Here is a 20,683-nt window from a genome sequence, read left to right on the forward strand (position 1 = left end):
CCAAGTCTACCTGACTGCACAGGCCCTGTTCTTTGTTTTTGTTTGTTTGTTTAATAATATCCTTGTATATGCCTGTACTATAACTTAAAAAAAATTATTGCTTTGTCAGTTTTTTTGGTATCTTTTAACTTTTACCTCTTGCCTATTTAGTAATCAATGAGCTTATTCTACTCTCCTCTTTTTCTTTCATACACTTCCCGTTTTTTAATAGGTGGACTTCTTCTTTCTGGTAGTAGTTTTAGATTAATCGTAGTTTTGGTGGCTCCCTTCTTTTTTCTTTATTTTACTCAATTTTCTCTTCCTCCCCCTCTTCCCCTCCCCTCCCCCTCCCTCCCTCCCTTCCTCCCTCCCTCCCTCCCTCCTTCCTCTTTCATTCTTTACTTTTTTTTCAAAGACAAGGTCTCATGTTGCCCAGGCTAGAGTGCAGTGGCTACTCGCAGGCAGGATCTTGCCGTTGATCAGTGTGGCAGTTTTGACCTGCTCCATTTCCCTCCTAGGTTGGTTTACTCCTCCTTAGGCAACGTGGTAATCCCTTGGCATCCACAGGTCACCATATTGAAGCCCAACTTAGTGCAGACACCTGGACAGTGTAGCGCACTGCAGCCCAGAACTTCTAGGCTCAAGCGATCCTTCTGCCTTAGCCTCCAGAGTAGCTGGAACTACAGGCACACCCAGGGCGCCTGGCTTTTTTGCTTAATTTTTGTTTCACTATGTTTTGTAGTTCACTAATGTTTTGTAGTTCACTATGGTCTTCTTTTCTCCCTTCTTCTTTTTTCCCCCTATTATAGATAACTTAAAGTTTGGCATTTTGTCTTCTAGTTATACTGAAGACAAAGTTTTTGTATACTTTTATTTGTTCTTGTTTTGTTTTTTGAGGATATATAGAGAAAGATTTAGGCAGCCGCATCTACCAGGTAGTCCAGTAGATGTATTTTGAGTGATATGCTAGCGATATCAGTTATTGTCTCCCTTCTGCAATCTTTTGTTCTCATCCACAGCCTCTGCTAAAGGAGTAAACACAAGTGATCATATTTGTAACTAAAACAAGTGACCTTATTTGTACTAAATGACCTCACCCTTTGGCCACAGATGTTTAGACCTTTATAGATACAGGACCTAAACTCTGCCAAGCTGATTATATCTTTTGAGAATTTGAACGAAAGGACATAGAAACGTAATCAGTTAGTATAGGATGCTGGAGCTGTTAAGTCTTGTAGAGTCAAGGCCACAGTGTCATGAAAACTGAAGGTATGGAGGAGCAGAAACTAAGAGGTTCACAGAGGCAGGTGGAATGCAAACAGTACTGAGCAGAGAGAAGTTTATAATGGTGTCTTTGGAGCAACAAGAGAATGAGGCAGGAAGAGAGCCAAAGAAACTGATATAAACAGTTTCTGATGACTATTCAATTCCCAAGAGACGAGCTTGAATAACTTCCAACAATATTCAACATATTTTTCTATTATTATATTACATTTTCTTGAGTTTTTTTGGGTGTGGGTCTCTGTTTCTTAATTAATTAATTTCCTGAATATATTAGGCTTTAAAAAATGTTTATCATCCTGGTGTTATTACCCAGATACAATATGATATGGGACTACAAATAATGAGGGCTATTCACAGAATTGACTTGAGATAATTTGAGAGTATCAAGTTATTAAATATATTACCAGAATTTTGGATCTGGAAGGGACCTATGAGGAATATCTGGTTCAAATTCTCAAATTTTAGAGAAGAGAGGCCAAGAGAAAATGATTTGCCAAACCGTTGACATTGAATTAGAGGTCTCATTAGAATTAGAACTGTGGTTTCGTGATACCAGTCTAGTTTTCGTTTGACTACGTGTTCTGAGTTAGACAGTATAACCCCCCAAATTCGTGTCTACTTGAAACTGCAGAATGTGACCTTATTTGGACTAGCATCTTTGCAAATGTAATGAATTAAGATGAGGTCATACTCAATTAGAGTGGATGGACTTTAATCCAATATGACTGGTGTCCTTACAAGAAGGAAAAACAGACAGAATGCCATGTGATGACACGGCAGAGATTAGAGTGATAAAGCTGTAAGCCAAGGAACACCAAGGATTGACAGCCGCTACCAGAAGGTAGAAAGAGGCAGGGAAGAAATGATTCTCCTCTACAGCTTTCAGAGGTACTCCTGACCTCTTTTTAGACTTCTGGCTGCAGAATTGTGATTATAAATTGCTGTTGTGTTAAGCCATCCAGTTTATAGTTCTTCGTCATGACAGCCTTAGGAAACCACATGGTACACATACTACCACATGGTACACTTTTAATGTAAAGAGATTCTTCCCTGAATGTCACCAAAAAAGTATACAGAAACTACATTCTTCAAAAGGGAAGGAAATAGCTTTTTCTGTTGGGTATATCAATCTTAACTTTTAAATTCTTCAGTGTGCTTAGCTATACTTTTGTGCCATTTAGAGATTACAGTATTGTTCATCTTGGGATTTTCAAGGAGGTATGTCACTAGGAAATTTTGCTTTTATTCTTTTAAGGAATAATTAATGGTGGCAGGCATATGGAGTGTGTGTGTATGTGTGTGTGTGTGTGTCTATGTGATCTTATGGATTTTCTGTTACATGATATTCTGAAATATTGTACTTTTATTTTCAGGTTACTGAAGCTAAAGGAGATGTTTAACTCCAAGTTTGGATCTATTCCCAAGTTTTATGTTCGAGCACCAGGAAGAGTCAACATAATAGGTATTTCAAAAGTTCCTTCTCTTAATTTTTTTCTTCATCCTTTGGTAAGATCTAAATTTTTAAAAATATATTTCTTTCTTAATTTTTCCCAAAATAGAATATTTCACGTATATCTACTAATAGTATGATGTGCCTTTGCATAAGGAACACACTTTACTTTTATCTTTCCCAATCCATGTTATTAGTATTGTTCATTTGTTTTTTAAATGTATTAATTTGTTGAAACCAAGTTGTTAATATTGTTTTCACAAAAAATGAAAATATTTTTCTAGGCCACAGGTTAAAATTTTAGACTGTGGTAAGTAGTTTTGATGGTTTTATATTTACTCACTGGGTTAGAGAAGCACAGGGAAACCTTACAATTCCTTGCTACTAAAAGTGTGGTCCAGATTTTGCAGGCCTTCTAGATCAATTTATCTTTCCTTTTGTTTATCCTGTGAAGTACTTTGAATTTTACTACCTTTTAGTGGTAAATAACACAACCTTTCAACATTTTGTTTACTATCATTTTATCAATGTCCCTATATATAATAATTGACATAGTTGTACTTAGACTACATACCATTTTTATCTTTTTTTCATTTAATATATCATAAATATTTCCATGTGTCTATTTCCATTTTCTGCTGGTATAACAGAATTCTACAGATGGGGTAATTTATCAACAATAGAAGTTTATTTGGCTCGTGATTCTGGAGGCAGAGAGGTTCAAGATCATGGTACTCGCATCTGGTGATGGCCTTCTTATTGTGTTATTCTCTTTTTTTTCTGAGATGGAGTTTTGCTCTTATTACCCAGGCTGGTGTTCAATGGTGCAATCTCGGCTCACCGCAACCTCTGCCTCCCGGGTTCAAGTGATTCTCCTGCCTCAGCCTCCTGAGTAGCTGGGATTACAGGCATGTGCCACCATGCCTAGCTAATTTTTTGTATTTTTAGTAGAGACAGGGTTTCTCCATGTTGGTCAGGCTGGTCTCAAATTCCCGAGCTCAGGTGATCCGCCCGCCTCAGCCTCCCAAAGTGCTGGGATTACAGGCGTGAGCCACCATGCCTGGTCTTCTTATTGAGTTATTCTATGGTGGAAGGGCAGGAGGGCAAGAGATCATGCAAGACATAGAAAGGATGTGTGCTGAACTTCATCCTTTGATCAGGAACCCACTCCAGAGGTAACTAACCCACTCTAGAGATAGTGGCATTAATCTGTTCCTGAGGGGAGAGCTCTCATGATCTAATCACTTCTTAAAGGTCCCACCTCTTAATTGTCACAATGGCAATTAAATTTCAGTATGAGTTTTGGAGGAGACATTCAAACCACAGCACTGTGGTTCTGTATAGTGCTCATAATTATTTTAATGACTTCATGATAGCTTACTAAATTAATATAATTTATTTAACAGCTTTCTCTCATTGTAACTAAAGCTATTTCCAGGTTTTGATGTTGTTTTTACTATTATAGCAGGTAATTTCATAAAGAGGATACCTTAGTTTCATTTTATCATTTTATTATTTCCAATGAGTATTACTTTTTTGGTTTATTTGTTTTCAAGGATGGAAACTAGAAGTTGTAGAATAGAGGATGTACTCCCTTTCATAAGATTTAGTAAGTTGCTCATTTTCCACAAAAAGATACTGAACTTACAAGTACAGGCTTGTAAAGGTCCCTGACTTAATGATGTCTCAACTTATGATTGTTTTGACTTTTTTTTTTTTTTGAGATGGAGTTTTGCTCTGTCACCCAGGCTGCAGTACAGTGGCTCCATCTTGGCTCACTGCAACCTCTGCCTCCCGGGTTCAAGTGGTTCTCCTGCCTCAGCCTCCCAAGTAGCTGGGACTATAGGTGTGCACCACCACACCTGATTAATTTTTGTGTTTTTAGTAGAGACGGGATCTCATCATGTTGGCCCGACTGGTCTCGAACTCCTGACCTCAAGTGATCCACCTGCCTTGGCCTCCCAAAGTGCTGAGATTACAGGCGTGAGCCTCCACACCTGGCCTCTTGTGTCTATTAACTGACCTCTCCCTACCTGCCCTTCCTGCCCTCACTACGTGTTATCCTTCCCAGCCTCTAGTAACCATTAATTTATCCTCTATTTTTATGAGATCAACTCTTTTAGCTTCCATATATGAGTGAGAACATGAGGTATGTATCTTTCTGTGCCTGACTTATTTCACTTAACATAATGTCCTCTAAGCTCATCCATGTTGCTGTGAATAACAGGATTTCACTCTTTTAGGTGGCTGAATAGTATTCCATTGCACACATACACCACATTTTAAAAATCCATTCATCTGTGAATGGACATTTATGTTGATTCTATATCTTGACTATTGTGAATAGTGTTGAATTAAACAAGAGAGACACATATCTCTTTGACATACTGATGTCCTTTTCTTTGGATATATACCTAGTAATGGGATTGCTGGATCATATGGTGATTCTATTTTTAGTTTTTTGAGGAGCCTTCATACTGTTTTCCATATGGCTATACTAATTTACTTTCCCACCAACAGTGTAGAATAATTCTTATTTCTCTGCATTCTCTCTAACACTTATTATTTTTTGTCTTTTTGATAATAGTCATCCTAACTGAAGTGAGATAATATCTCCTGGTGGTTTTGATTTGCATTTTCCTGATTATTAGTGATGTTGAGCATTTTTCTATGATTGTAAGTCATTTGTATGTCTGCTTTTTAGAAATGTCTATTTAGATCATTTGCCAATTTTTATTTTATTTTATTTAATTCATTAATTAATTTATTTTGAGACAGAGTCGCTCTTTGTTGCCCAGGCTGGAGTGCAGTGGCACGATCTGGGCTCACTGCAACCTCCACCTCCTGGGTTCGAGCAATTCTCCTGCCTCGACCTCCCGAGTAGCTGGGACTACAGGCACGTGCCACCATGCCCAGCTAATTTTTGTATTGTTAGTAGAGATGGGGTTTCACCATGTTGGCCAGGATGGTCTTGAACTCCTGACCTCAGATGATCTGCCCACCTTGGCCTCCCAAAGTGCTGGGATTACAGGTGTGAGCCATCACACCCAGACCATTTGCCAATTTTTTAATTGGAATATTTGTTTTACTACTGTTAAGTTTTTTATATATTCTGAGATTAATTCCTTGTTCAGTGAATAGTTTACAAATATTTTATCCCTTTCAACAGATTGTCTCTTCACTCTATTGGAAGGTTTCCTTTGCTGTGAAGAAGCTTTTTAGTTTGATATAATTTCATTTGTCTATTTTTGTTTCTTTGCCTGTGCTTTTATAGTCTTATTCATAAAATCTTTGCCTAGACCAATGTCTTGAAGTGTTTCCTTTATGTTTTCTTCTAGTAGTTTCATAGTTTCAGTTCTGATGTTTAAGTCTTTAATCCATTTTAAATTCATTTTTATAAATGGTGAGATATTTGGGCCTATTTTTATTCTTTTGCATATGGATATCTAGTTTTTCCATCACCATTTATTAAACAGATTGTCCTTTTCCCTATGAATGAAAGTAACTTTACTGAAAATCATTTGGCCTTGGCCAGGCATGGTGGCTCACACTTGTAATCCCAGCACTTTAGGAAGCCAAAGAGGGTGGATCAATTGAGGTCAGGAGTTTGAAAGCAGCCTGGCCAACCTGATGAAACCTCGTCTCTGCTAAAAATACAAAAATTAGCTGGGTGTGGTGGCACACACCTGTAATCCCAGCTACGCAGGGGGCTGAGGCACGAGAATCTCTTGAATCTGGGAGGCGGAGGCTGCAGTGAGCCGAGATCAAACCACTACTGCACTCCAGCAGGATTCTGTCTCAAAAAAAAAAAAAGAAAATCAGTTGGCTGTAAATACATGGATTTAACTCTGGGTTCTCTATTCTGTTCTATTGGTCTGTATGTCTGTTTTTATGCCAAAACCATAGTATTACTGTAGCTTTGTAGTATATTTGAAGTCAGATAGTGTGATGCCTCCAGCTTTTCTTTTCTTCTTCTTCTTTTTTTTTGGCTCAGGATTGCTTTGGTTATTTGGGGTCTTTTGTGGTTCCATACAAATTTTAGAGTTTTTTTTTTAAATTTCTGTGAAGAATGTCATTGGTATTATACGAGGAATTGCATTGAATCTGTAGTAGTATGGTCATTTTAACAATATTAATTTTTCCAGTCCAAGAATGTGGGATGTCTTTCCATCTTTTTGTATCCTCTTCAATTTCTTTCATCAGTGTTTTATTGTTTTCATTGTACAGGTCTTTTATCACCTTGGTTAAATTTATTCCTAGATATTCATTTTTTATAGCTATTTCAAATGGGATTGCTTGATTGATTTCTTTTTCAGGTAGTCTGTTATTGGTGTATAGAAACACCAGTGATTTTTAAAATTTTTTCAAAGTACTTTTATTTGTTATTTTAAAATTTTATTTTTCCATAAGTTATTGGGGTACAGGTGGTATTTGGTTACATGAATGTTTTTTAGTGTTGATTTGTGAGATTTTGGTGTACCCATCACCCAAGCAGCATACACTGCACTGTATTTGTAGTCTTCTATCCCGCGCTCCCCTCCCACTCTTCCTCGCAAGTCCCCAGTGTCTGTTATCTAATTCTTATGCCTTTGCATCCTCATAGCTTAGCCCCCACGTATCAGTGAGAACATACGATGTTTGGTTTTCCATTTCTGAGTTATTTAACTTAGAATAATAGTCTCCAGTCTCATCCAGGTCACTGCAAATACTGTTAATTCATTCCTTTTTATGGCTGCATAGTATTCCATTGTCTATATACCACAGTTTCTTTATCCACTTGTTGATTGATGGGCATTTGGTTTGGTTCCACGATTGGGTTGGTTCCATAATACCAATGACATATAGTGGCAATTGTGGATTGTGCCACTATGAACATGCGTGTGCACGTATCTTTTTCAATAATGACTTCTTTTCCTCTGAGTAGATACCCATTAGTGGGATTGCTGGATCAAATGGTAGTTCTACTTTTAGTTCTTTAAGGAATCTCCACACTGTTTTCCATAGCAGCTGTACTAGTTTACATTCCCAACAGCAGTGTAGAAGTGTTTCCTGTTCACCACATCCACACCAACATCTACTCTTTTTTGATTATGGCCATTCTTGCAGGAGTGAGGTGGTATCACATTGTGGTTTTGATTTGCATTTCCCTGATCATTAGTGATGTTGAGCATTTTTTCATATGTTTGTTGGCCATTTCTATATCTTCCTTTGAGAATTGTCTATTCGTGTCCTTAGCCCACTCTTTGATGGGATGGTTTGTTTTTTTCTTACTGATTTGTTTGAGTTCATTGTAGATTCTGGACATTAGTCCTTTGTCACATGTATAGATTGTGAAGATTTTCTCCAACTCTGTAGGTTGTCTTTTTACTCTGCTGACTGTTCCTTTTGTCCTGCAAAAGCTCTTTAGTTTAATTAGGTCCCAGCTATTTATCTTTGCTTTTATTGCATTTGCTTTTGGGTTCTTGGTCATGAAATCCTTGCCTAAGCCAATGTCTAGAAGGGTTTTTCCAGTGTTATCTGCTAGAATTTTTTTAGTTTCATATCTTAGGTTTAAGTCCTTAATCCATTTTGAGTTGATTTTTGTATAAGGTGAGAGATGGGGATCCAGTTTCATTCTCCCACCTGTGGCTAGCCAATGATCCCAGCACAATTTGTTGAAAAGGGTGTCCTTTCCCCACTTTTTGATTTTGTTTGCTTTGTTGAAGATCAGTTGGCTATAAGTATTTGGGTTTATTTGTGGGTTCTCTATTTTGTTCCATTGGTCTACATGCCTATTTTTATACTAGTACCATGCTGTTTTGGTTGACTATGGCCTAATGGTATAGTTTGAAATCAGGTAATGTGATGCCTCCAGATTTGTTTCTTTTTGCTTAGTCTTGTTTTTGCTATGCAGGCTCTTTTTTGGTTCCATATGAATTTTATAATTGTTTTTTCTAAGTCTGTGAAGAATGATGGTGATATTTTGATAGGAATTGCATTGAATTTGTAGATTGCTTTTGGCAGTATGGTCATTTTCACAATATTGATTTTACCCATCCATGAGCATGGGATGTGTTTCCATTTGTTTGTGTTGTCTATGATTTCTTTCAGCAGTGTTTTGTAGTTTTCCTTGTAGAGGTCTTTTGACTCCTTTGTTAGGTATATTCCTAAGTATTTTATTTTATTTTATTTTATTTTTTATTTATTTATTTTTTTTTGCAGCTATTGTAAAAGGGGTTGAGTTCTTGATTTGATTCTCTGGTTGCTGTTCGTATATAGAAGAGCTGTATTTGTGTACATTAATCTTGTATCTGGAAACTTTGCTGAATTCTTTTATCAGTTCCAGGAGCTTTCTGAAGGAGTCCATAGGGTTTTCAAGGTCAATGATCGTATCATCAGCAAACAGTGACAATTTGACTTCCTCTTTACCAATTTGGATGCCCTATATTTCTTTCTCTTGTCTGATTGCTCTGGCTAGGACTTCCAGTACCATGTTGAAAAGGAGTGGTGAGAGTGGGCATCTTAGTCTTGTCCCAGTTCTCAGAGGGAATGCTTTCAACTTTACCTCATTCAATATTATGTTGGCTGTGGGTCTGTCATGGATGGTTTTTATTACTTAAGGTATGTCCCTTTTATGCCAATTTTGATGAGAGTTTTAATCATAAAGCTTGCTGAATTTTGTCGAATGCTTTTTCTGCATCTATTGAGATGATCATGTGATTTTTGTTTTCAATTCTGTTTATGTGGTGTATCACATTTATAGACTTGCGTATGTTAAACCGTCCCTGCATCCCTGGTATGAAACCTACTTGATCATGGTAGATTAACTTTTTGATATGTTGCTGGATTTGGTTAACTGGGATTTTGTTAAGGATTTTAGCATCTATGTTCATCAAGGATATTGAACTGTAGTTTTCTTTCTTGGTTATGTCCTTTCCTGGTTTTGATATTAGGGTGATGCTGGCTTCATAAAATGAATTAGGAAAGGTTCCTTCTTTCTCTATCTTGTGGAATACTGTGAAAAGGATTGCTTCCAATTCTTTGAATGTCTGATAGAGTTCTGCTGTGAATCTGTCTGGTCCTGTAGTTTTTTTTGTTGGTAATTTTTAAATTACCATTTCAATCTCGCTGCTTGTGATTGGTCTGTTCAGGGTATCTAATTCTTCCTGATTTAAGCTAGGAGGGTTGTATTTTTCCAGGAATTTATCCATCTATTCTAGGTTTTCTAGTTTACTTACGTAAAGGTGTTCATAGTAGCCTTGAATGATCTTTTGTATTTCAGTGGTATCAATTGTAATATCTCCTCTTTGTTTCTTAGTGAGGTTATTTGGATTTTCTCTCTTCTTTTCTTGGGTTAATCTTGCGAATGGTCTATCAATTTTCTTTTCTTTTTTTTTTTTTTTTTGAGTCTCGCTTTTGTCACCCAGGCTGGAGTGCAGTGGTGCGATCTCAGCTCACTGCAATGTCCGCCACCAGGGTTCAAGCTTCTCCTGCCTCAGCCTCCTGAGTAGCTAGGATTACAGGCACCCACCACCATGCCCAGCTAATTTTTGTACTTTTAGTAGAGACAAGGTTTCGCCATGTTGGTCAGGCTGGTCTTGAACTCCTGACCTCAGGTGATCCACCCGCCTCAGCCTCCCAAAGTGCTGGGATTACAGGCGTGAGCCACTGCACCAGCCCAATTTTATCTTTTCAAAGAACCACCTTTTTGTTTCATTTACCTTTTGTATTTTATTTGTTTGTTTGCTTCAATTTCATTTAGTTCTGCTCTGATCTTGGTTATTTCCTTTCTTCTGCTGTGTTTGGGTTTGGTTTGTTCTTGTTTCTTTAGTTCGTTGAGGTGTGACCTTAGATTGTCTGTTTGTGCTCTTTCAGACTTTTTGATGTAGGTGTTTAGGGCTATGAACTTTCCTCTTAGCACTGCCTTAGCTGTATCCCAGAGGTTTTGATAGGTTGTATCATTATTGTCATTCAGTTTGAAGAATTTTTAAATTTCCATCTTGATCTCATTTTTGACCCAATGCTCATTTAGGAGCAGGTTATTTAATTTCCATGTATTTGCATGGTTTTGAAGGTTCCTTTTATAGTTGGTTTCCAGTTTTATTTCATTGTAGTCTGAGAGAGTGCTTGATATAATTTCAATTTCCTTAAATTTATTAAGGCTTGTTTTGTGGCCTATCACGTGGTCTATCTTGGAGAAAGTTCCATGCCCTGTTGAAAAGGATGTGTCTTCTGTGGTTTTTGGATGAAATGTTCTATTATATGTCAAGTCCATTTGTTCCAAGGCATGGTTTAAATCCATTGTTTCTTTGTTGACTTTCTGTCCTGATGACCTGTCTAGTGCTGTCAGTGGAGTATTGAAGTCCCCCACTATTATTGTGTTGCGTCTATCTCATTTCTTAGGTCTATTAGTAATTGTTTTATAAATTTGGGAGCTCTAGTGTTAGGTGCATATATCTTTAGGATTGTGATATTTTCCTGCTGGACAAAGCCTTTTTACCATTGTATAATATCCCTCTTTGTCTCTTTTAACCACTCTGGCTTTGAAGTTTGTTTTGTCTGATATAAGAATAGGTACCCCTGCTCGCTTTGGTGTCCATTTGCGTGAAATGCCTTTTTCCACCCCTTTACTTTAAGTTTATGTGAGTCCTTAGGTATTAGGTGAGTCTCCTGAAGGCAGCAGATAGTTGGTTGGTTAGTCCTTATCCTTTTTGCGGTTCTCTATCTTTTAAGTGGAGCATTTGGGCCATTTACATTCAATGAAACACTAGCTATTTTTAATACTGATTTTGTATCTTGCGACTTTACTGAATTTATCAGCTCTAAAAGCTTTTTGTGGTCTTTAGGTTTTTCTACATATAAGATCATGTTGTGTACAAGTAGAGACCATCTGACTTCCTCCTTTCCAATTTGGATGCTCTTTACATTTTTCTCTTGCCTGATTGCTCTGGCTCAGACTTCCAGTACTATTTTGAATAAGAGTGGTGAAATTGGGTATGCTTGTCTTGTTCTAGTGCTTAGACAAAGAGTTTTCCATTTTTCCTCATTTGGTATGACGTTAGCTATGGGTTTGTCATATATGGCCTTTATTGTGTATTGAGATATGTTCCTTCTGTACCTAGTATGTTAAGAGTTTTTATCATGAAGGAATGTTGAATTTTATCAAATGCTTTTTCTGAATTGATTGTAAAGATTATATGGGTTTTGTCCTTCATTCTGTTGATGTGATATATCGTATTTTTGGATTTGTGTATGTTGAACCCCTTCCTTGCATTTCTAGGATTAATCCCACTTGATCATGGTATATAATCTTTTTATGGGCTCTTGGGTTCATTTGCCAACATTTTATTGAGGATTTATGATTATATGTTCAACTGAGGTATTGTCCTGTAGTTTTCTTTTTCTGTTGTGTCCTTGTTCAGTTTTGGTATCAGAATAATGCTGGCCTCATAGAATAGTTTCAAAGAATTCCCTGCCTTTCAATTTTTTTGCAAGTCTGAAAAGAATTGGTGTTAGTTCTTCTTTAAAGGTTTGGTAGAATTCATGGGTGAAGCCCTCTGGTCCTGAGCATTTCTTCGTTGGGAGACTTTTTACTATTGCTTCAATCTTGTTACTTGTTATTGGTGCGTTCAGGTTTTCTATTTCTACCTGGTTCAATCTTCACAGGCTTTATGTGTCCAGGAACTTATGCATGTCCTTTAGGTTTTGCAATTTGTTGGCATAATAGTTGTTCACAATAGGCTTTAATGATCCTTTGTATTTTGTGGTGTTACTTGTAATGTCTCCTTTTCTGTTTTTTTAAATTTTATTTATTTGTGTGTTCTCTTTTTCTCAGTCTAGCTAAAGATTTGCTATTATGTTTACCTTTTCGTTTCATTAATTTTTGTCTCAAATTTACTTCTGCTCTGATCTTTATTATTTCTTTCCTTCTACTAATTTTAGATTTGGATTGTTTTTGCTAGAGATGTACCATTAGGTTGTTTATATGCAAAATTTCTACCTTTTTTTAGTGGCTGAGGATTTATTTTATTTTATTTTTTTTTTTTTGAGATGGAGTTTTGCTCTTGTTGCCCAAGATGGAGTGCAATGGTGCGATCTCAGCTCACTGCAACATCTGCCTCCCAGATTCAAGCAATTTTCCTGCCTTAGCCTCCCAAGTAGCTGGGATTACAGGCACCCACCACCATGGTTGGCTAATTTTTTGTATTTTTAGTAGAGACGGGGTTTCACCACGAAGGCCAGGCTGGTCGCGAACTCCTGACCTCAGGTGATCCACCCACCCCCCAGAGTGTTAGGCTTACAGGCGTGAGCCACCATGCCTGGCCTATTTTATTTTATTTTTAACTTTTGAGATGTAATCTCGCCCTGTTGCCCAGGCTGGAGTGTAGTGGCACGATCTTGGCTCACTGCAACCTGCACCTCCTGGACTCAAGTGATTCTTGTGCCTCAGCGTCCTGAGTAGCTGGGATTACAGGCATGTGCCACCATACCTGGCTAATTTTTGTATTTTTACTAGAGATGGGGTTTCCCAATGTTGGCCATCACACACACACACACACACACACACACACACACACACACACAAAAGGCATTTTCATTTCTACCACATGGCTGGGCTTCAAATTTTTCAAACTTGTTCACTCTGCTTCCCTTTTAAATATAAATTCCAGTTTCAGGTCATTTCTTTGCTTATGCATAAGAGCATAGGTTGTTAGAAGCAGCCAGATTACATCCTGAATGCTTTGCTGCTTAGAAATTTTTTTCACCAGATATCATCACTCTCAAGTTCAAAGTTCCACAGGTCCCCAGAGCAGTGGCACAATGCCTCCAGACTCTTTGCTAAAGCATAACAAAAGTGACCTTTACTCTAGTTCTCAAAAAGTTTTGTATTTTCATCTGAGACCTCTTTAGCTGGGACTTCATTGTTCATATTATTATCAGCATTTTGGACACAACCATTCAACAAGTTTCTTGGAAGTTCCAAACTTTCCCTCATCTTCCTATCTTTTTTCTGAGCCCTCCAAACTGTTCCAACCTCTGCCACTTACCTAGTTCCAACGGTGCTTTCACATTTTCAATTATCTTTATAGCAATGCCCCACTTCTGATACCAATTTTCTGTATTAATCTGCTCTTGCACTGCTATAAAGAAGTATCTGAGACTGGATAATTTATAAAAAAAAAAAAGAGGTTTAATTGGCTCACAATTTTGCAGGCTGTACAGGAAGCATGGCTGGGAAAGCCTCAGGAAACTTACAAGCATGGTGGAAGACAAAGGGGAAGGAGGCACGCCTTACATGGCTAGAGCAGCAGGACGAGAGGGAGGGGAAGTGCTATACTCTTTTAAACGATCAGATCTCGTGAGAACTCTATCATGAGAACCACACTCAGGAGATTGTGTTAAGCCATTAGAAACCACCTCCATGATTCAATCAGCACTCACCAGGCTTCACTTCCAGCATTAGGTATTACATTTCAACATGAGATTTGGGTGGGGACACAGATCCAAGCCATATCATATGGGTCTAGACATTGATCCCTTTTTTCTTGGTTTTCTAATTTGTTGGTATATAGTTGCTCATAATAGTCTCTAATGATGCCTTGACTCTCTGCTATCAGTTATAATATCTTTAAAAAAATTCTCTGACTTTATTTATTTGAATCTTCATTATTTTTTACTTTTTCTTTTTTGTTTGAAATGGAGTCTCGCTCTGTTGCCCAGGCTGGGGTGCAGTGGCGCTATCTCAACTCACTGCAACCTCCGCCTCTTGGGTTCAAGTGATTGTCCTGCCTCAGCCTCCCGAGTAGCTGGGATTACAGGTGTCGCCACCATGCCTGGATAATTTTTGTATTTTTAGTAGAGATGGGGTTTCACCCTGTTGGCCAGGCTGGTCTTGAACGCCTGGCCTTGTGATCTGCCCACCTTGGCCTCCCCTCCCAAAGTGCTGGGATTACAGGTGTGAGCCAGTGTGCCCGGCCTCTTTTTCACTTAGTGTGGCTAAAGGTTTTTTGATATAGTTTATGTTTGCAAAACACCAACTTTTAATTTCATTGATTTTTTTTGTAGTTTTAAATTTCAATTTTACTTATTTTTGCTCTGATCCGAATTCTTTCTTTTCCTCTACTAATTCTGCATTTCATTTGCTTTTGCCTTTCTCATTTGTTAAGATGCATCTTTAGGTTGCTTATTTGACATATTTCTACCTTTTTGATGTAGGTGTTTATTGTTTTAAATGTCCTTTTTTGTACTGCTCTTTCTGTATCATGGAGATTTTGATCTGTTGTCTTTTCACTTCCACATGTTTCATGAAATTTAAAAATTTCTTAATTTTTTCATTGGCCCACTGGTCATTCAGGAGCATATTTTTTACTTTCCATGTGTTTGCTTAGTTTCCAAAGTTTTTCTTCATGTTTATTTCTAATTTTATTTCATTATGATCAGAGAAGATACTTGATATTATTTTAACTTTTTTGAACTTTTTGAGACTTGTTTTGTGGTCTAACTTAAGATCTATCCTGGAGAATATTCTGGGCACTGATAAGAAGAATGTGTATTCTGGGGCTGTTGGATGGAATGTTTTTATAAATATCCATTTGTTCTATAGTGCAGATTAAGTCTGATGTTTCTTTGTTGATTTTCTCCCTGGATGAATACCCCAGGGCTAAAAGTGAGGTTCTGAAGTCCCCAGCTATTATTCTATAGGCATCTATCCTTTTTAGTTTTAATAATGTTTGTTTTACATATCTGAGTGCTCCAGCATTGGGTGCATATATATTTACAATTGTTATATCCTGTTGCTGAACTGACTCCTTTGACATTATATAATGACCTTCGTCTCTTTTTATAGTTTTTATCTTGAATCCTGTTTATTTATGCATAACTACTCTTGCTCTCGTTTGGTTTTCATTTGTATGGAATATCTTTTTCTTTTTTTAAAAATTTTACTTTAAGTTCTGGGATATAAATGCAGAATGTGTAGGTTTGGTACATAGGTATACGTGTGCCATGGTGGTTTGCTGCACCTGTCAACCCATCATCTAGGTTTTAAGCCGTGCATGCATTAGCTATTTGTCCTAATGCTCTTCCTCCCTTTCCCCTCCACCCCACAATTGGCCCTGGTGTGTGTTCCGGAATATCTTTTTCTATTTTATTTTATTTTTTTTGGTCTGCATATCTTTATGGATGAGGTTAGCTTATTGTTTTTGTTTTTTTAATCCATTCATCCACTTTGTCTTTTATTGGGAATTTAGTCCATTTATATTCAGTGTTATAGTTATAAGGTACAGACTTACTACTGCCATTTTGTTATTTATTTCTGGTTGTTTTGTTGGTCCTCTCTTTCTTCCTTCCTTCTTGTCTTCCTTTGTGTAAAAGTGACTTTTTCTGACAATGTTTTAATTTATTATTTAAAACTTTTTTTGGGCTGGGCGCGGTGCCCCACGCCTGTAATCCCAGCACATTGGCAGGCAGAGGGGGGCGGATCATGAGGTCAGGAGATCGAGACCATCCTGGCTAACATGGTGAAACCCCATCTCTACTAAAAAATACAAAAAAATTTAGCTGGGCATGGCGGTGGGTGCCTGTAGTCCCAGCTACTCGGGGGCTGAGGCAGGAGAATGGCATGAACCCAGGAGGCAGAGCGTGCAGTGAGCTGAGATCATGCCACTGCACTCCAGCCTGGGCGACCGAGCAAGACTCTGTCTCAAAAACAAACAAACAAACAAAAAAACCCAACTTTTTTTGTATCTGTTACAGGTTTTTGTTTTGTGGTTACTGTGAGGCTTGCAAATAACATAACCAATTATTTTAAGTAGATGACAGCTTAACTCTGATTACAATGAAAATAAAAAAGAAATCAGCAAAAAGAAAACAAAAAAAACCCCAAAACTACACCTTAACCCCATTTCTTCACTTTGTCACTTTTTTTTTTTTTTTTTTTGAGATGGAGTCTCACTCTGTCACCCTGGCTGGAGTACAGGGGCGTGATCTCGGCTCACTGCAACCTCTGCCTCCCAGGTTCAAGTGATTCTCCTGCCTCAGCCTCTCAAGTAGCTGGGACTACAGGCATCTGCCACCACACCCGGCAATTTTTTTTTTTTGTATTTTTAGTAGAGATGGGGTTTCACCATGTTAGCCAGGATAGTCTCGATCTCCTGACCTCGTGATCTTCCTGCCTTGTCCTCCCAAAGTGCTAGGATTACAGGCTTGAGCCACCATGCCCGGCTGCTTTGTCACTTTTGATTGTCTCTGTTTATATCTTTTTATGCTCAGAAAGTTGTTTCAGTTACTATTTTTGATAGGTTTGACTTTTAATCTTCCTACTAAGATATGAGTGTTTTAACACTATAGTTACAGTGTTAGAGTATTCTGTATTCATCTGTTCATTTACCACTACCAGTGAGTTCTGTACTACCAAGTGATACATATTTTTTACATTAATGTGCTTTTCTTTCAGATTGAAGAACTCTCTTTAGCATTTTTTGCAAGACAAGTCTGGTGTTGATGAAACCCCTCAGCTGTGTTTGTCTGGGAAAGTATTTCTCTTTCATGTTTGAAGGATAATTTTACTGGAAATAATATTCTAGTTCAAAAGTTGTTTTTCTTCAACACTTTGAATATGTCATCCCCCTCTTTCTTGGCCTCTAAGTTTCCTGCGGAGTTGTCTCCTGCCAGACATATTGGAGTCCCTTTATATGTTCTTTGCTTCTTTTCTTTTTCTGCTTTCAGAATACTTTCTTTATCCTTGACCTTCGAGAGTTTGATTAATATATTAATTGAGTTAGTCTTATTTGGGTTGAATCCTTTTGGTGTTGTGTGATCTTCTTATACCTTAATATTTGTATCTTTTCTTAGGTTTGGAAAGTTTTCTATCAGTATTTCACTGAATAAACTTTCTACCCTGATCTCTCTATCTCTACATCCTCTTTAAAGCCAATAACTCTTAGATTTGCCCCTTTTAGGCTGTTTTCTAGATCTTGTAGAGAGGCTTCATTCTTTTTAAATTATTTTTCTTTTCTCTCCTCTGACTGTGTATTTTTATATAGCCTGTCTTCAGGTTCACTATTTATTTTTCTTGATCGATTCTGCTGTTGAGAGACTCTGAGACATTTTTGAGTTTGTCAGTTGAATTTTTCATCTGCAGAATTTCTGTTTGAAATTTCAAAAGCTATTTTAATCTCTTTGTTAAATTTCTCTGATAGAATAATGAATTTCTTCTCTGTGTTATCTTTAAGTTTGTTGAGCTTCCTCAAGACAGCTCTTTTGAATTCTCTGTCTGAAAGGACATACATCTCTATCTTTCTGGGATTGGTCACTGGTATCTTCTGTAGTTCATTTAATGAGGTCATGTTTTCCTGGATACTCTTGATGCTTGTGGACATTCATCACTTATGGGCATTGACAAATTAGATATTTATTTGTCTGTGTAGTCTGGGCTTGTTTGTACCCTTCATTCTTGAGAAGGCTTTTCATGTATTCAAATCGCGTTGAGTGTGTTGTGCTCTAAGCCTGTGGGCCTTATGGGCATATTGGCACAAGGAGGTGCTCTAAGCCCAGGAATGCTGCAATTCTTCCTGACATCTAGAGGCACTGCCTTGACAAGTTTGGGTAAGGTAAAGGAGAATTCCCTGGGTTGTCAGGCAAAGTCCTCTTGATGTCTTCCCTTTACTCCTCCCAGTCAGAAGTAGTCTCTCTCCATACTGGGCTGCCTAGAGCACTTCCATGGCTTCCACAGCTGGCACTGTGCTGGATCACACCTGAAGCCTGTATAATACTGGATCTTGCCTGGTTACTGCTGATGTTTATTCAAGGCCCAAGGGATCTTTAGTGAGCAGGTGAATCCTGCCAAGACTGGGTTCTTCTCTTCAGGGCAGTGGATTCCCTCTGAATGAGGGTGGGTCCAGGAACTAAGTCCTGGAATTGACAGCTTCAGGAATCTCCTTGGTGCTTTACTTTGGCTGAGCTGGTACCCAAATTGCAAGACAGTCTTCTGTACTCTTCCCCCTTCTTTCCTTAAGCTAAAGGAATCTCTCCCCAAGTTGCACTTCCTGGAATTGGGTGCAATGTGATCAGGCATTCCCCTGGCTGCCACAGCTGGTGTCACACTTGTTCACACATCCCAAGTCTACTGCCTCCAAGGACGGTGCAGTACCAGGGCTTGACCGAGGACTGCGGTACTTGTGGCCTGACAGCCACTTAAGCTTATTCTGGGCACCAGGCCACTTTAATTAGCCAGAGGTGAGGTTGGTTGGGACTCAGGTTCCTCCTGCTGAGATTGAGAATTCTGTCTTGCCCAGGGCTGATCTAAATGCTCCCTCCTTGGGTGCTAGCAGAATTCTGCTCTGTTTTGTGTTTTGCTGTAACATGGCTGCACTGAGTTCCAGTGCGAAGACCCACACTCACTGCACCCTCCCTCCCCCAAACACAGTTTCTCTGTCCATGCTGGGAGGGATCCTGTAGGCAATGCAAGACTGTCTTTCCTGTCCTCTTCAATTCCTCTATCCCCGATGTTATGTTAAAACCAGGTACTGTGATTTTCAGGTACTCACCTGAATTTTCTGGGTTCTTATGAAGGTGTTTATTGCATAGATAGTTGCTCAATTTGGTGTAAGATCATGGAAGGGTTCTATTTGACCATCTTGCTCTGCTTCCCTTTATTTTTATTTACTGTTAAAACCTGGCTCATGGTCAGTTTTTTCCGGTATGTAAACTTTCTTGAGGTGCTTTTGTTTTATATATTAGCAATGATTAAAAAAGCTTTCTCTTTTTTCTAGGAGAGCATATAGATTATTGTGGATATTCTGTTCTTCCTATGGCTGTAGAACAAGATGTGCTAATAGCTGTAGAACCTGTGAAAACGTACACTCTCCAACTGGCCAATACAAATCCCTTGTATCCGTGAGTATTTAAAATTGCTAGTGTGTGTGTGTATGTATGGTTCTGTTTGTACCCAAATGAACTCTTTAGGAGACATCAAATTTATAACAAGTCATTTAATGTATTGATATTTTGTACCTGACATTAAAAGAATTCTAAGGCCATTATTTATTGTTTGTTCATTTTGTTCATTTGTCAATTCATTTAAGGAATATTTACCAAAGACCTACCATGTGCTAGACATAGTCTTAGATACCAGGTGATACAAAGATAAATAACTCTGTCCTTGTCCGATAGGTACTTATCATCTATTGATCTAATTATCTCCAGCAAAGTAAGGTCTGATGTTTTCCTATGTTACTATGGCACCTTCTAAGTATCTTGTCATAGCATCTTATTATGCTGTATTATTATTATCTGTTTATTTACCTGTGTCACCCAGTAGACTGTAAACTCTGTGACTTCAGGCCCTGTTGCCTCTCTTCTTCAATGCCCTAGCATATAAAACAGAGTCTGGTGCCTAATAGAGGTAAGTTTCTAGTACATATGCTTTATCAAGTTAACAAAGTCTTTAAAAAAAATCTTAGTTTGCTAAGATTAAAAAAGTTTACTAACAGGTATTGAATTTAATTAAATGTCTATTTAGAATTGAAGATCAGTTTTTTTAAAATATGGTGAATTAGTCTGATGAATTTTCTAATGTTGAGCCCTTTTTGCATTTCTGGGTTAAACTCTACTTGCTTCTAATGTATTAGAATGGATTTGACTTGTTAATTACAGAAAAAGATTTTGGCTTATATTTGGCATATTATATGTTTGGCTTGTTCATTTGTTAGTTTATCTGCAATAACAGTCATGTATTCGGAAAATATTTTTGATAAGACTCTATACCAGTTTGTGCAAGACATAGAAGTTTTTTACTTTTATATGGAACTTACTGTAGAAGATCTTTTTTTTCCTTTTCATTTCGCATGTCTGATAGTATATCTTGTGTGCATTTTGGACCCTTGAAAAGCTCACATTATCTCAAACATATTTTCGTGTCATTGTTTATGAACATTTAAAAATCGGTGCATAATATTTTGTCATCTTGATTTAGTAAAATTTACTTAATCA

General features: G+C 37.8%; 1 protein-coding gene across 13 annotated transcripts in view; it reads left to right on the forward strand.

Moving 5' to 3' along the window:
- GALK2 (galactokinase 2) overlaps positions 1-20,683 on the forward strand; it is a 172,105-nt gene that overhangs the window by 42,710 nt on the left and 108,712 nt on the right. For 12 of the 13 annotated variants that reach the window (XM_024232183.3, XM_054531154.2, XM_054531151.2 and 9 more), the window contains 2 exon segments: positions 2,637-2,725; positions 19,465-19,588. In XM_024232183.3, the coding sequence (XP_024087951.2) occupies positions 2,637-2,725; positions 19,465-19,588 (213 nt within the window). 13 annotated transcript variants of the gene reach the window in all.

This window comes from Pongo abelii, chromosome 16 (assembly GCF_028885655.2).
Source record: "Pongo abelii isolate AG06213 chromosome 16, NHGRI_mPonAbe1-v2.0_pri, whole genome shotgun sequence".
Classification (NCBI taxonomy): domain Eukaryota; kingdom Metazoa; phylum Chordata; class Mammalia; order Primates; family Hominidae; genus Pongo; species Pongo abelii.